The sequence below is a fragment of the Echeneis naucrates genome, chromosome 10 (assembly GCF_900963305.1).
Source record: "Echeneis naucrates chromosome 10, fEcheNa1.1, whole genome shotgun sequence".
Lineage (NCBI taxonomy): Eukaryota > Metazoa > Chordata > Actinopteri > Carangiformes > Echeneidae > Echeneis > Echeneis naucrates.
The window spans coordinates 11,894,462-11,907,454 of NC_042520.1; the positions used below are offsets into that span (position 1 = coordinate 11,894,462).

The window sequence follows — 12,993 nt, forward strand, 5'->3', positions numbered from 1 at the left end:
TAGGACGAAGCGCAGTCGTCTTCACTTCCGCCTGTTGGTCTGCATAGCGTGGAAGGGAGCGAAAAATTGACGGGGAATCATGCCGATGTTCGTTGTGAACACCAACGTGGCCAAAAGCGATGTGCCCGCGGCCCTTATGTCCGAGGCCACGGAGGAGCTGGCCAAAGCCATGGGCAAGCCTGCACAGGTAAGGCAGAACATGTCCATGACACAAAATCCTTGTTCATCACTGGTTATCGTCATGGATTTAACTCTACCGAGTGCGACAAGGCCAGCATCTTGCAAGATGACAATGTTGCAAGCCTTGCAACATCTTTGCTGTTTGCAGGGAGTTGGGTTGATGATTGATCGGTTCACCAAACCTGCTGGTTAAGTTCAAATCCACCATCATGACATGCAATCTGATTCTCTAAAATAAATAAATAAACAAATAAAACATACTCCATATTTCATAACTAGTACCTGAGTTAATTAATGTATTTTTGTATGACGTGTGACTTTACATCACATTTAGATATCACAACTTAATGATTTTAAAAATGTAATAATTACAGTGTTTTTAAGATTAAAACTAAAATGTCACATTTTGCCTTCCCTCTAAAAGGGGGAGGTCCTCAAAATGTGACACCAGTTGAGATTGATGTATCCAGTGTGGGATCACCTCAGTTGTGTGCATCTGTCCTTTGTATATCAGTACATAGCTGTGCACATCAACCCTGACCAAATGATGATGTTTGGAGGAAGGGGAGATCCCTGCGCTCTCTGCTCCCTCCACAGTATTGGCAAGATCAGCAATACTCTCAACAAGCAATACTCTAAACTCCTGTGTGGACTCCTCAACAAGCACCTGGGAATATCTCCTGACAGGTAGCAAAGACACACACAGAAGCCAGTGCTAGCACACTAGCTTGAAAAAAATGCAGCACTGTCACAAGATCATATAAATTCAGAGACTCTTGTGTTATGCATACCTTTTTTCACGATTGGTGTCAAGTCTCATTAACCTATTTCTCATATCTATTTCAGGATTTATATAAACTTTGTAGATATGGATGCATCAAATGTGGCCTGGAACAACAGCACCTTCGGCTGAGATCGAGGGCAACACATACAAATAGAAGTTGATTCCAATGAGCATAGTTAACAGTAAACAGAACAAGCTTACACTTGGTGATTCACTTTCCAATATACTGTGCAACTGTCTTAAAAGCTGTTACCATGATCCTTTAGCTTTGCACTGAACCCTAACCAACTGCACTTCTTTTAAATAAAATAAAGCAAACCTTGTAGATTATGAATCAATTTCTCTTCTCCTTTATTCTTTAGCCACACACAGTTATGCTGTTAGGATCAGCTGAAGAAAATGTAGCCACTCAGCTGAAGGAAAGATTCACCATGTCTGATTGAAACTTAAGTTGTTAAAAATTTACCATACAGCCTGCTTAAAACCATGAATGCCCTTCAACCTTAGCTTGTGCTCTGTGAACCAAGTGTGTGCAGCCATTGTAAAGTTATTTTTTACCTGATACTTGCTATATTATACTGGAAAACAGAAATAACATGTTATATTGGACCTAAGTAAATAAAGAATAAATTAGGATGCCTTCTTTTAAGACTGAATGGGTGCAAATGTTTCTAATTGCATTAAAGCTATAGATATAGAGCGAGTGGCAGATCAGTAGGAAGGAGGATAAACTCTTCATTTTAAGCTGACTAACAGAAGCCAATGGCCAAACTCATTATTTAATGCCATATCAATATACCAACATTTCTAACTTCAGATTTTTTTTACATTTGGTTTTCAAACATTTATAACCATTATTATTGGATACAAACATTTATTTTACAAAACATTTGACTCTTTCCATTTATACAAGTTAAGCATATGCAGAGTCGATCGTGTATTTCAAAGGTGAATATTTTCCACGAGCTAAGTTGATCGCCATTCTTACATTTATCATCCAATTGGAAGAAAAAACATTGATACGTTACATAAATACAGCTGACCATTTTACAGTGACGCAACAAGCTTAAATTCATGTTTTGCGCTGTGCAGGATAATAAGTTCGGTTGCTTTGGTAACCCGTCTTGGTAACAAACAGGGAGCGCATGAGCAAATGGAAACATCTACCTATCCAGTTAATTGTGTGACTATGTCTATGTCCAAACAGACGCTGTGCAATTTTAATTATTGATTGTTTTTTACTATTAGCTGTTGAAAACGAATGTAAACGGGGTAAGTCGTTGCTCGTTGTATAACGTATTATGGGTCCGCTGAAGATGACGTCACAATGACGCGCCTTTCTCCACCTCCTTGGACAGCTTGAGTGAAAATGGCGGACTGGCGGGTCGTGGTGCGACTGTTATGTGACATGTCGACTAAATAACAGGAAACAAACTGAGCCAACCTAATATTTCGGTATCCAGCGTGGTGAGCCGGTTTGCTGCTGATATAAAAGGTCATTGGTTTCCAGACAAAGTTTCAGACCGTTCACCTTTGCAGACAAACTACAGCAGCTCCTGTGTGTAACGGTCAGTAATGTTATCCGCCATGCGTAGCATCTCTGTTTAGTTCGCAACTATGGTCGTTATTGTGCCCCTTAAGATAAAAGCAGCGGCACTAATGCTATTTAATCCACAGTTAAAGCAGAGTACTAAAACGTAGATATCGTTAGTTCACAGTAATATGGGTTAACAATAGGCTGACCAAACGTCCTCATTTCCCCGGACATGTCCACTTTTTACGTCCCGTCCGGGTTTTTTATTTTTTATTTTTTGTATTAATTGATTTTAATGTCCGGTTGTCCTTCTGTGTGTGTATATGTGTGTGCCCCCACTCCCCCGGTTGCCATTGTTTAGGTTAGCGTGTGTAATCCCCGAGAGGCTGCCCTGTGGGCGGATCTCCAAAACTCACAACAAGAAAGCAGCAGACAGCGGCGGTGCAGCTGAAGCGTTCAAGATGCCGAGGCGCAAATGCACGTTCACAGATGAACTGCGAAAAAAATTCCCAGTTTACCGACCCGGTCGGGACGTATGGGAGGCTGAGTGCACCGTGTGCAAGGCTGGCACATATGTGTCTGTGTCCAGTAAAGGTGCCGGGGACCTCACAGCTCATATGGACACAGAGAAACACAAAAAGGCAGTGCGAGGTGAGAGTAGTTCAGCAAACGTGACCGAATTCTTTGTGAGCAACTGAAACTGCTGGGAAAAATCAGCTCTACAGCAAAATAAAGATGAAGAAGATAACTAAAGATTTTGTTTTTTGTTTGTTGAAGTAATATATTGCGAGGGTACTATTATTTTACCTTACACTGAAAATGTAGTAAGAAATATTTTGTTAAAGTTGGATTTTCTAGTACGTAAGAGGTATTATCTAAGACAGTATTTCATATTATTTATTCATGTATTTGTCCACTAACTCTTGAAAAGAGAGCTATAATTTTACAAGCTGATTTTCTTTACCACAGAAGAGACATTATATATATATATATATATATTGTATATATATAACAATCATAACAATAATTCTCTCTCTCTCTCTCTCTCTCTCTCTCTCTCTCTATATATATATATATATATATATATATATATATATATATATATATATATATCTCATACAATTGAGGCAAAATAAAGAATGCTAAGTAACCTCTGAGAAGCCTATCTGATTTTCTGCCTCTGAGAGATATTTTGTAATATAACAAAATATTCTATCCATACATATAAACTTAAAATATATTGAAATTATAAGGAATCTACTTATCATTTAAGTAGGCTATCTTGTGGGCGGGCTGAGTGCCCTCTTTTTTTGGAAATCAAAATATGGTCACCCTATTAAACAATCATAACAATAATTCTCTATAATATTACCGGGTATATTGTGACTGTATTCAGGTTTTAAGGTCACAATCAGTCGTTAAATTCTCCATTGCCAGAATTGCAATGCATCTGCCTCCGGATGTCTCAAGTTAGAGCACTATACAGTGCTACAGTCAAATGAAATATTAACAACTCCATTTCATACATAACTAGATGCCACTTAATTGAATTAAAACTACGAGAAAACATTGAAAGTGACGCTGTTTAAAATGTTTGTTGTTTTGTAGCTTAACCTTACCTGATCTCTCATCTCTTTGTTTAGAGGTTGGGTGCCAAGCAAAACGATCAGCACAGCATCACAGAAGACTTTCAATCAAAGATAGCTGTAAACCAGCATCTTCAAATATGACTGACTTGCTGACAAGAGGGTTCAGGGCACAGCTAACCACAACTATGGACTCTGTACTGAAGAAAGCTTTAAATGAAATAATGCAGATCTTTGATGACAGTCTCCACGACCATCAGATGGCACTTCAGGAGAAAGGAGAAGAGGTGGCTCACCTTAAAACAAAGTTACATAGAGCAGAGATCAAGCTCAGAGATCTGGAGCACGGAGAAAGCATAGGAATGGAGATTCACAAATTTCAGATGAGTGAAATCCAAAAAGAACCCGAAGTTCTTCAGAACCCTGCTGGACAAACATCTGAAGTTCCTGAGATTGATTTTGAAGGTACAGTGTTGAATTAGGTAACATGTCAAAATATGCTGCTTTGAGCTTTACCAGTATAAAGAGAAATATTGTTTTCTATTTTATTAATGGATTCTATTTTTAAGGCCACATTTGTAATACCATTTGTTCAGGAAAATATCCATGGCACTTATTTTGATGCATGTTTGTGTTTGGATAGCAAAATAAGCATGTGTGGGCATGTATTAATACAACACTAACAAATGAATCACAATTTTACTACCAACAAATGCAGACTGCTCATATTTGTGTGTCTGTGTCTTGAAATGATTAGTACCTGATGACTGGTGTGCTCCCCTTGGTTGCGAGACCATGACCAGACAACAAGAGGATGTGTGCCCGAGTGTAAGACTGCGTCCGTTGTTGATTCCCCTGTGGCGCATTCCGGTCATCAAGGAGGAGGTGTGTCACTTAAGATCATATCACTAGGTTGCTTTTAAAAATACCAGAAAAATGCTCATCCCAACCTAATCACATTAGTTGCCGTGACAATCTAAACATTTTATGTTAATTGTTGTAGATAGTTGATAGAACTTTAACAATGCAGTGGAATAGAAGAGATTTAGAATACAAAGAGAGCACCCTCCACAATGACCCACTGGAGTGTCAAACGTAGTGTGAAAAATGAGATAGGAAGCTACACATTTAATTTTAATGAATAGATCAAAAAGTCATCCTTGTTTGATGCATTGGAAAAATGAATGATACTCAAGCTGTTGCCTCGTCCATTGGCACAATGTTGACAGTTGCAAGAATGTGCAGGGAAGAGGCTAAAGTGGTGATTTAGTCTTTCAGGTGATACATATTATTATTATTGGCTGCTTATCAAGATGGCCTCGCTGGACCATTTTTATGCATAAACCAATTTTTTTCCTTGCTTTGTGATGCTAATGTTAACCAGAGTGTTAATGAGAGATATACGGTCGCTGGGAAGTGGTTAAGAGTTTATGGATAGCGAATAAGTGATGTTTTGCCTGTTTTGTGGCAAACACATTCTGTCTGTTCTGCGCCATTTAAAAACTCTAAAGACCGACCACATGAAAAACAAAACCATATTAAGCTCATATGTTTGCCACAAAATGGGCAAAACATCACTCGATCGCTATCCATTGTTATCCATGCACTCCATCAAACTTTTTTTTAAAACTTCATTCACTTTTTCCCTATATACAAAAACTTTCAATAGGAACATGTGCTTATTCTACAATACAAAAGTATCTGTTATAAATAAAATCTACAAGGCTATAGACATTATAAAATTATAAAAAAGGAACGATAGACATCATAATAACAATTTCTAAATCAGAGGAAAGAACAAGTATTATATGGAAGAAGAACAACATTGACTGGCAGCAATACTGGAATCAGGAAACAAAGGGAAGAAATCTTCATACAATACAAAATAGAGTGGGTATTGAGAGATACAGAGGAGGAAATAGAAGACTAGTGGTAACAAGGAGTAGAATCAGAATAGGACACAGTCATCTAAACAGAACACTTTATATCAATTTAAAACATCCAACTGGTGTGTGTGATGTGTCAACAAGCTGAAACAATAGACCATGCTATTATTAATTTTAGGAGATATGTCCAGGAAAGACAGAACATGATGACAGGGATGGAAAAAGTTGGACTGATAGGGACCAGTCTTAAAAGCATTCTTGAGTGTGGTGAGAAAGAGCAAGGCCGGAGATATTTATTTGAATTTCTCTTAAGAACAGGATAGTTAAGGAGAATTTAGATAATAATAGTATTAGTTCCAGTAGGTGGCAGTAATGAAACTAAGAGGATGTCAGCTGCCTTAAAACCTCAAAGAAGAAGAAGTTGGGCCATTCTCTTTCCAGTTTGTTTCAGGGTCTGTAAATTTTACTTGGTGTTTGTAAATGTGTTTGTTGACTTGTTTTCCAAAATGTGAATTTTTCTCAGATTTTGTTTTCACCTATCGGCCACCGTAGAGATATAACTAATAATAATTGTTTGTTTTTGAGGAGGAGGAGGAGGAGAAGGAGGAGGAGGAGGAGGAGGAGAAGAAGGAGGAGGAGGAGGAGAAGGAGAAGAAGGAGGAGGAGGAGGAGGAGGAGGAGAAGAAGAAGAAGGAGGAGGAGGAGGCGGCGGCGGCGGAGGAGGAGAAGAAGAAGAAGAAGAAGGAGGAGGAGGAGGAGGAGGAGGAGGAGGAGGAAAAAGAAGAAGAAGAAGAAGAGGAGGAGGAGGAGGAGTGTGATATCGAGTCCCATCAGCAAAAAGAGGGTCTCAGGAGATCCCCGAGAAGTAAGTTTTACTCTTAGTAAATGTTTTCATTCATTACTTTTTGCTCTAAGTATTTATAATTGTCAAAATTAAGATTATATATTATTATACAACAGTTAGTTCTGACCAAGTAATTTGATTGGACAAGAGACATTCCATGAGTGCTGATATAGAGTACAACAGAACTAGGACTTTTTACAGACATTATCACTCCACTGTATTCTAATTAAGCAATATCACACTCAAGGTCAGTGCGACCTTGAGTGTGATATTGCTTTTATGCAAAAGTTCTACAAGCACATTTTATTAGTTAACAGTAATAAGTGACAAGAGATTATGATTTGTTTGTTTATTTAATCATTTATTTGACTCCACCAACACAAATAGTTACGCAACTGGAAGGGAGACATGGCTGTTGCCAGGTAACACATAAACATTTCCTACACACAAGCTTGCTGCTCTGTGTCTGCATATCGCCACTACTTTGTATCATTTATATTTATCTGAATGTGTCCATTTATTGTGTAATCACTGAAATAAGAGTCTGTTGAAAGTTGCTTTGGTGGCAAGATGTGTGTTTCTGATGAGTTAACAGCTTGATCAGACAGCACGTTGTTCCCTCATTTCCGGCTCTCCAGTAACTTTTAAGCGCGCTTTCAGACCTGTGAAACAAGTTTTTGTTAAGATATGTATTTTATGATCTGTGACACATTATTTTTGAATCAAAATTGACATTGGAATTTGTTTCTGTTTATATAAAGCATCGCACCTATACCCACTCACTGCCGTAATCTCCCTCGCCTCGAGTCCCACATCACTTTCTGTATAGCATTGGCTCTCAGGCTGTGGTTGGTGTAAGCCTGCCTCATTGTGACAATGTCTGTAGCCACTGTTACCCTCCTCGGCTGCAGATGCAGGGCCTTTGCATCAGGCAGAATTTTCTTTAGGTATTTTTCAAGCTATGCTACCGGGCAGAGCAAATTCCCTCACTCCTCCCCAAATATAGTGCCCCTCTGGATTTCTCTGTCTGTCTGCAGTTGGTCTTTATATTTTTCTTTCTTCGTTGAACGTCATGGAAATATTTTGCTCCATTGTTGTCACATGGAGTCGGGATGAATGAGTCAGGTTTGTGATCCTGATTCCCCTCTTTTCTCCTGTGTCCAAATTGCAACTGAATATCATACCAGACCTTGTTCAGTAAACCTTTCGGATTATCTGCACTCATCGCTGAAGAATATTTTAAGATGCGCTGGTCTTCAGGTGAGATTGTGGGGTGGTGTGTTGTTTTGTCCTTCCCTGCCCTTCTTATCTCTTTAACAACTCCTTTGAAAACATTATTATCTGGTATAAACTCTGGGTCCTAATTAACGGTTATTGAAACACCTGTACAGTGGAGGGATAATGTCTGTAAAAAGTCCTAGTGCTGTTGTACTCTATATCAGCACTCATGGAATGTCTTTTGCCAAATCAAATTATGTAGATGGAACTAACTGTTGTATAATAACCGTTAATTAACGTCATATCAGTTGTTAACTATCTTAGATTGTGGCAAACTTTGCACTGCAAAGATGGACATATATCCACAAATAACATTTGATCTAAATTATGAATGGTCATCAGACTCAGTGGAGCTCAAAGGGAAGGAAAGAGCCTCGGATACATCAGTGCAAACCAGGTGTGCTGATATGACATTAGCTGACCTCCACAAATTAGAGAAGAGCAACAATGACGCCAACACTGTCAGGCAGACAACCTGGGCTCTGAACTGCCTTCAGACTTGGCTGAATCTCAAAAATATCCAGGTCAACTTTCAGTTAGTTAAGAAGACCGAGCTGAACACAATGTTGAGGCAGTTTTATGGATCGATCCGGACATCTAAAGGGGAGCTCTACAGCATCAGCAGCTACCTTGGACTTCGGGCTGGATTAAATCGTTATATCAACGAACCTCCGGTTAGCCGTTCATGGAATTTAATGCAGGACCCAGAGTTCATACCAGCTAACAATGTTTTCAAAGGAGTCCTCAAAGAAATAAGAAGGGCAGGGAAGGACAAAACAACACACCACCCCCCAATCTCACGTGAAGATCAGAGCATCTTAAAATATTCTGCAGCGATGAGTCCAGACAATCCAAAAGGCTTACTGAACAAGGTCTGGTATGATATTCAGTTACACTTTGGACGCAGGGGCAAAAGGGGGAATCGGGATCTCAAACCTGATTCATTCATCCTTAAATGTGACAACAATGGAGCAAAATATTTCACCATGACGTTCAATGAAGAAACAAAAAATCAGAAAGACCCACTGGAGAGAGACAGAGAAATCCAGAGGGCCGTTATGTATGAGGAGCGAGGAAATGCGCTCTGCCCAGTAGCATCGCTCGAAAAATACCTTAAGAAAATTCCGCCTGATGCAAAAGCCTTGTATCTGCAGCCGAGGAGGGTAACAGTGGCGACAGACAGCTTCTGGTATAACGGTGTTCCTCTGGGAGTAAACCAGCTGGCACAAATGTTACCCAGGATCTGCAAGGAGGCAGGGATACACACGTCTTACACCAACCACAGCCTGAGACCCACTGCTATACAGAAAGTGTCTGATGCAGGACTCGAGGCAAGGGAGATTACGGCAGGGAGTGGGGATAGGTGAGGTGCTTTATATAAACAGAAACAAATTCCGATTCATAGATAATGTGTCACAGAACATAAAATACATATCTTAACAAAAACTTGTTTCACAGGTCTGAAAGCGCTATTAAAAGTTACTGGAGACCGTCTATGGAGAGCCGGAAACGAGGGAACAACGTGCTGTCTGATCAAGCTGTTAACTCATCAGAAACACACATCTTGCCACCAAAGCGTCTGTCAATAGACTGTAATTTCAGTGGTTGCACAATAAATGGAAACATTCAGATAAATGTAAATGATACAAAGTAGCGGTAATATGCAGAAAGAGTAGCAAGTTTGTGTTGCCTGGCAACACAGCCTGGTGGTGGGCTGAAGCTACAAGTCCCTGTATTTAAACGAGCATTAGACTGCTCGGCCTCAACTCTGATTTACGGAGGTTCTTGGAATCAACATGTAGGCTGCCTGCAGACTGAAGCTGCAGCATTGGGTAGTTGGGGACAACTCCGCAAAATAAAAGGCTGCAGACAGACAGAGCAGTCGAGGACATGAGAGGGAAAATCGGAGGATATTTTCTCCATAAAATATGACCCGGTTTTACTAAAATTGCTGGTTAATAAATTCAGGTTCATACATAAACGATTAAATAAACAAATCATAATCTCTTGTCGCTTATTACTGTTAACTAATAAAATGCGCTTACTTTTGTATAAAAGCAATATCACATGAGGGAGTGCGTTTGAACCGAGCATAGCAGCACGACCTTGAGTGTGATATTGCTTAATTATTTTATGTTAAACACATTTTCACATTATTCAAATTTTTTTTGCCATCTTGTCAGGTAAAATCCAAAATTGCATCGTCTTGTAATTCTTAATTCAAAGGTTGTTTCATCAAAATTACAGACAATGATTCAAATGTACAGTAATTGGATCGTCTATCAATGTTGCAGGAAATTCAATCAGTGTTACAACTTCTATATCTTCTCACTGAATCAGCTTGAGGATAGAAACCCTATGGTACATATTTTTAAAATGGCCTAAATAAAACCAAAACAGTTCAAACTGAGAGATACTTGAAAGGTAATTGAGTCTTGATGTTCCAAATGTTCTTGTGTAAATTTTTTTTTAATCAATATCACATTGCTGTGATCTTACTTTGTCCCTTTGTTATATTCATGTCTTCCATGGTTTTCTAATGTTGTTATTTTTTCCCAACATTTTCCTGTCCAAGGTTCCTCGTTAAACAAGAGGCTCAAACATACTCAAGATAAAGGGTCGCCAATGCAAAACAAAAGACATCAACGTAAACCAGTGAGAAATGACATGATAAAATTGCTCCAAGAGATCAAAGATGAATGTTCTATCCAAACATGTGGAAGGAGTCTTCGAAAAAAGGGAAGAAATTTAACAGGAAATGAGCAAGAAAATACATGGAAGGGCAAAACACAGGAAAGAAGAATCCCAGCAGCTGAGCCTGAGCCTCTGAAACAGGAGACAGTGGGAAATAAAACTGGGAAGAGGTATACTTGCAAGTTTTGTCGGAAGGCATTTGATACAAAGCTTGGCCGAAATTTACACATCAGAGCACATAAAAGGTGCCGTGGTTGCAAACGAGAGTTTGCCTTCCCAAGTTATGTCAAAAGTCATAAACCATACTGTGAGAAACTCAAGAAGTTGTTGGCAAAAGAGGCAGTGTGTAATCCTCCAACACCTGAATCAAATGGTGGAAAACAACCAGCTCCATTGAACCAAAAAGTCAGTGAGCCAGCGAGCCTAAAAGATGGCTACGTCAAAAGTTATTCTTGTGCACTGTGCAACAAGAAGTTTAGTTTTCGCTGGAAACTCAAAGAGCACTTGCGCACTCACACTGACGAAAAGCCGTTTTCTTGCAGCATCTGCCCAAAGAAGTTCCGCATCAATCAGTCACTCAAATGTCACATGAAAGTTCATAACGAAAAGTATTCCAGGAAGCAAAATGGGGACCTTGCGTGGACCAAGCCATTGGAAGAAACCAAAGTTAATCGAGAGGCTTTGATTTCTCCCAGCAAATATTCAGGTTGCACGAGAAACAGCAAAATGAAGTTTAAGGGTTAGGGATGGATGTGATCCAGACATAAAGATGAGCTGAGAAGCATCTCTTGTGCCACAACCCTTATGGTGTTTAAAATACACAACCATCTTGTGACACATATCGCCTTTTAAAGAGATCAGTGGCATCTCCTGCTACCATTGGAATTGGATATTGTATTTGGCCATATTGTGAATATATTCAATTAATGGTTCAGCCCCATGACAAGTTAAAAATGCGTGTTACTGAATATATTTGTCAAAATACATAAAGCAAAACAGAATAGGACAAGCAAAGATTGAATTTGTACTTTGCCTTCACGCTCATTGTGCCATGTTATTCTATTTCACTAAAATTAGAGGTCAGAGGCAAAACTCAAGGGTCATGGTTCACGTGCGCACAGTGCAGGTCTAGCACCAAGTGTTCTTGCTCCACATAACAGGAAATTAACCAATGCGAAAAAACAGTTTGTGTGGAGGTGGATGATAGGCAAAAAACTCACACTTACAGAGGATACAAATTCATAGTATTGACAAAGTCTCATACTAAAAGAGTGTTTCCAAAACAGCAATGCAAAAGAAATTTGTGTTTTTTATAGTTCAGTGAACTTTTGACAAAGCAAAGTCACATCACATCACATTGATGCATAATTGTGCCTTAAATCTTACCTCTTTGACTTCGACATTGGCCACAGTGCACTTGTACATACTAAAGATCTGCCACTTTGGCAACTGCTGTATTATCAGATTTCCGTTTGTTAAAAAATGTTGTTGCCTTGCAGTGTACAGTGTGTTGTTCACTTGTTCGTCCCTGCTTTTGTTTTTACAAAAACAGTAAATGTTCAGTTCATTTGTGTACTGTTTGCTGAATCACGGGTTATTCTGGTTGGTAGCAACTTTACAAGTTTAGCAAAATTTGAGCCAGTCGCTTTCCTCTGCTCAGTTAAAGATTCAGACTCCAGAGTCCAGCTTTACAATGTTGATTGTATTGCTTTGACCAAATGTTATCCCATGTTGTGAGATTGGTCCTGTTGTTTGACAGAGCTCCGAAAAATATTGCATCGACGATTCAGGACAAAAATTAATAAAAGTAAACTTTCGTTTTGCAATAGTTCAACAAAGTTTACTTCATTTTGTATTTTTTTTTGTATTTTGTTTTTCATTGTTCCAGTTGTAGTAATGAGTAGTAGTAGGAGTAGATGTCTGACGAACCTATATTCTGTTTTTTTATCTAATTAAAGGGGATTCAAATTATGAAATTAGATCATCAGCATTACATCAATAAAATAAATGTTCCACGCTTTGTCTCTGAGACATTTTGTACTATTTTAATGCTGTCGCTGAGCATCTCCAAGAGTTGGAGCTCTGACTCGTTTGAGTCGATGTGGAAATGTAGCTGGACGAACAGCATATTTATTTTTGATTCATGTTTTTTTTTTTTTTTTTTACAGTACCTGAGTCGGTCGTCTCTCTTATCGCGAGACTTGAAA

General features: G+C 39.0%; 3 protein-coding genes across 3 annotated transcripts; all 3 read left to right on the top strand.

Annotated features, from left to right (window-relative positions):
- The first annotated feature begins 6 nt into the window (after positions 1-6).
- Positions 7-1,298, top strand: mif (macrophage migration inhibitory factor). Its single transcript, XM_029511804.1, has 3 exons — positions 7-187; positions 695-867; positions 1,027-1,298. Exons 1-3 carry the CDS (start codon positions 80-82, stop codon positions 1,091-1,093), a joined length of 348 nt encoding a protein of 115 aa, XP_029367664.1. The 5' UTR covers positions 7-79; the 3' UTR covers positions 1,094-1,298.
- Positions 1,299-2,327: 1,029 nt separating this feature from the next.
- On the top strand, positions 2,328-6,516 carry LOC115049526 (uncharacterized). The gene is made up of 4 exons (XM_029511801.1): positions 2,328-2,532; positions 2,860-3,149; positions 4,142-4,549; positions 4,842-6,516. The coding sequence occupies exons 2-4, from the start codon at positions 2,960-2,962 to the stop codon at positions 4,994-4,996; spliced, it is 753 nt and encodes a 250-aa protein (XP_029367661.1). The 5' UTR covers positions 2,328-2,532; positions 2,860-2,959; the 3' UTR covers positions 4,997-6,516.
- A 278-nt stretch (positions 6,517-6,794) lies between these two features.
- On the top strand, positions 6,795-9,790 carry LOC115049524 (zinc finger MYM-type protein 3-like). The gene is made up of 3 exons (XM_029511798.1): positions 6,795-6,835; positions 8,435-9,455; positions 9,551-9,790. Exons 2-3 carry the CDS (start codon positions 8,500-8,502, stop codon positions 9,744-9,746), a joined length of 1,152 nt encoding a protein of 383 aa, XP_029367658.1. The 5' UTR covers positions 6,795-6,835; positions 8,435-8,499; the 3' UTR covers positions 9,747-9,790.
- The last annotated feature ends 3,203 nt before the right edge of the window (positions 9,791-12,993 follow it).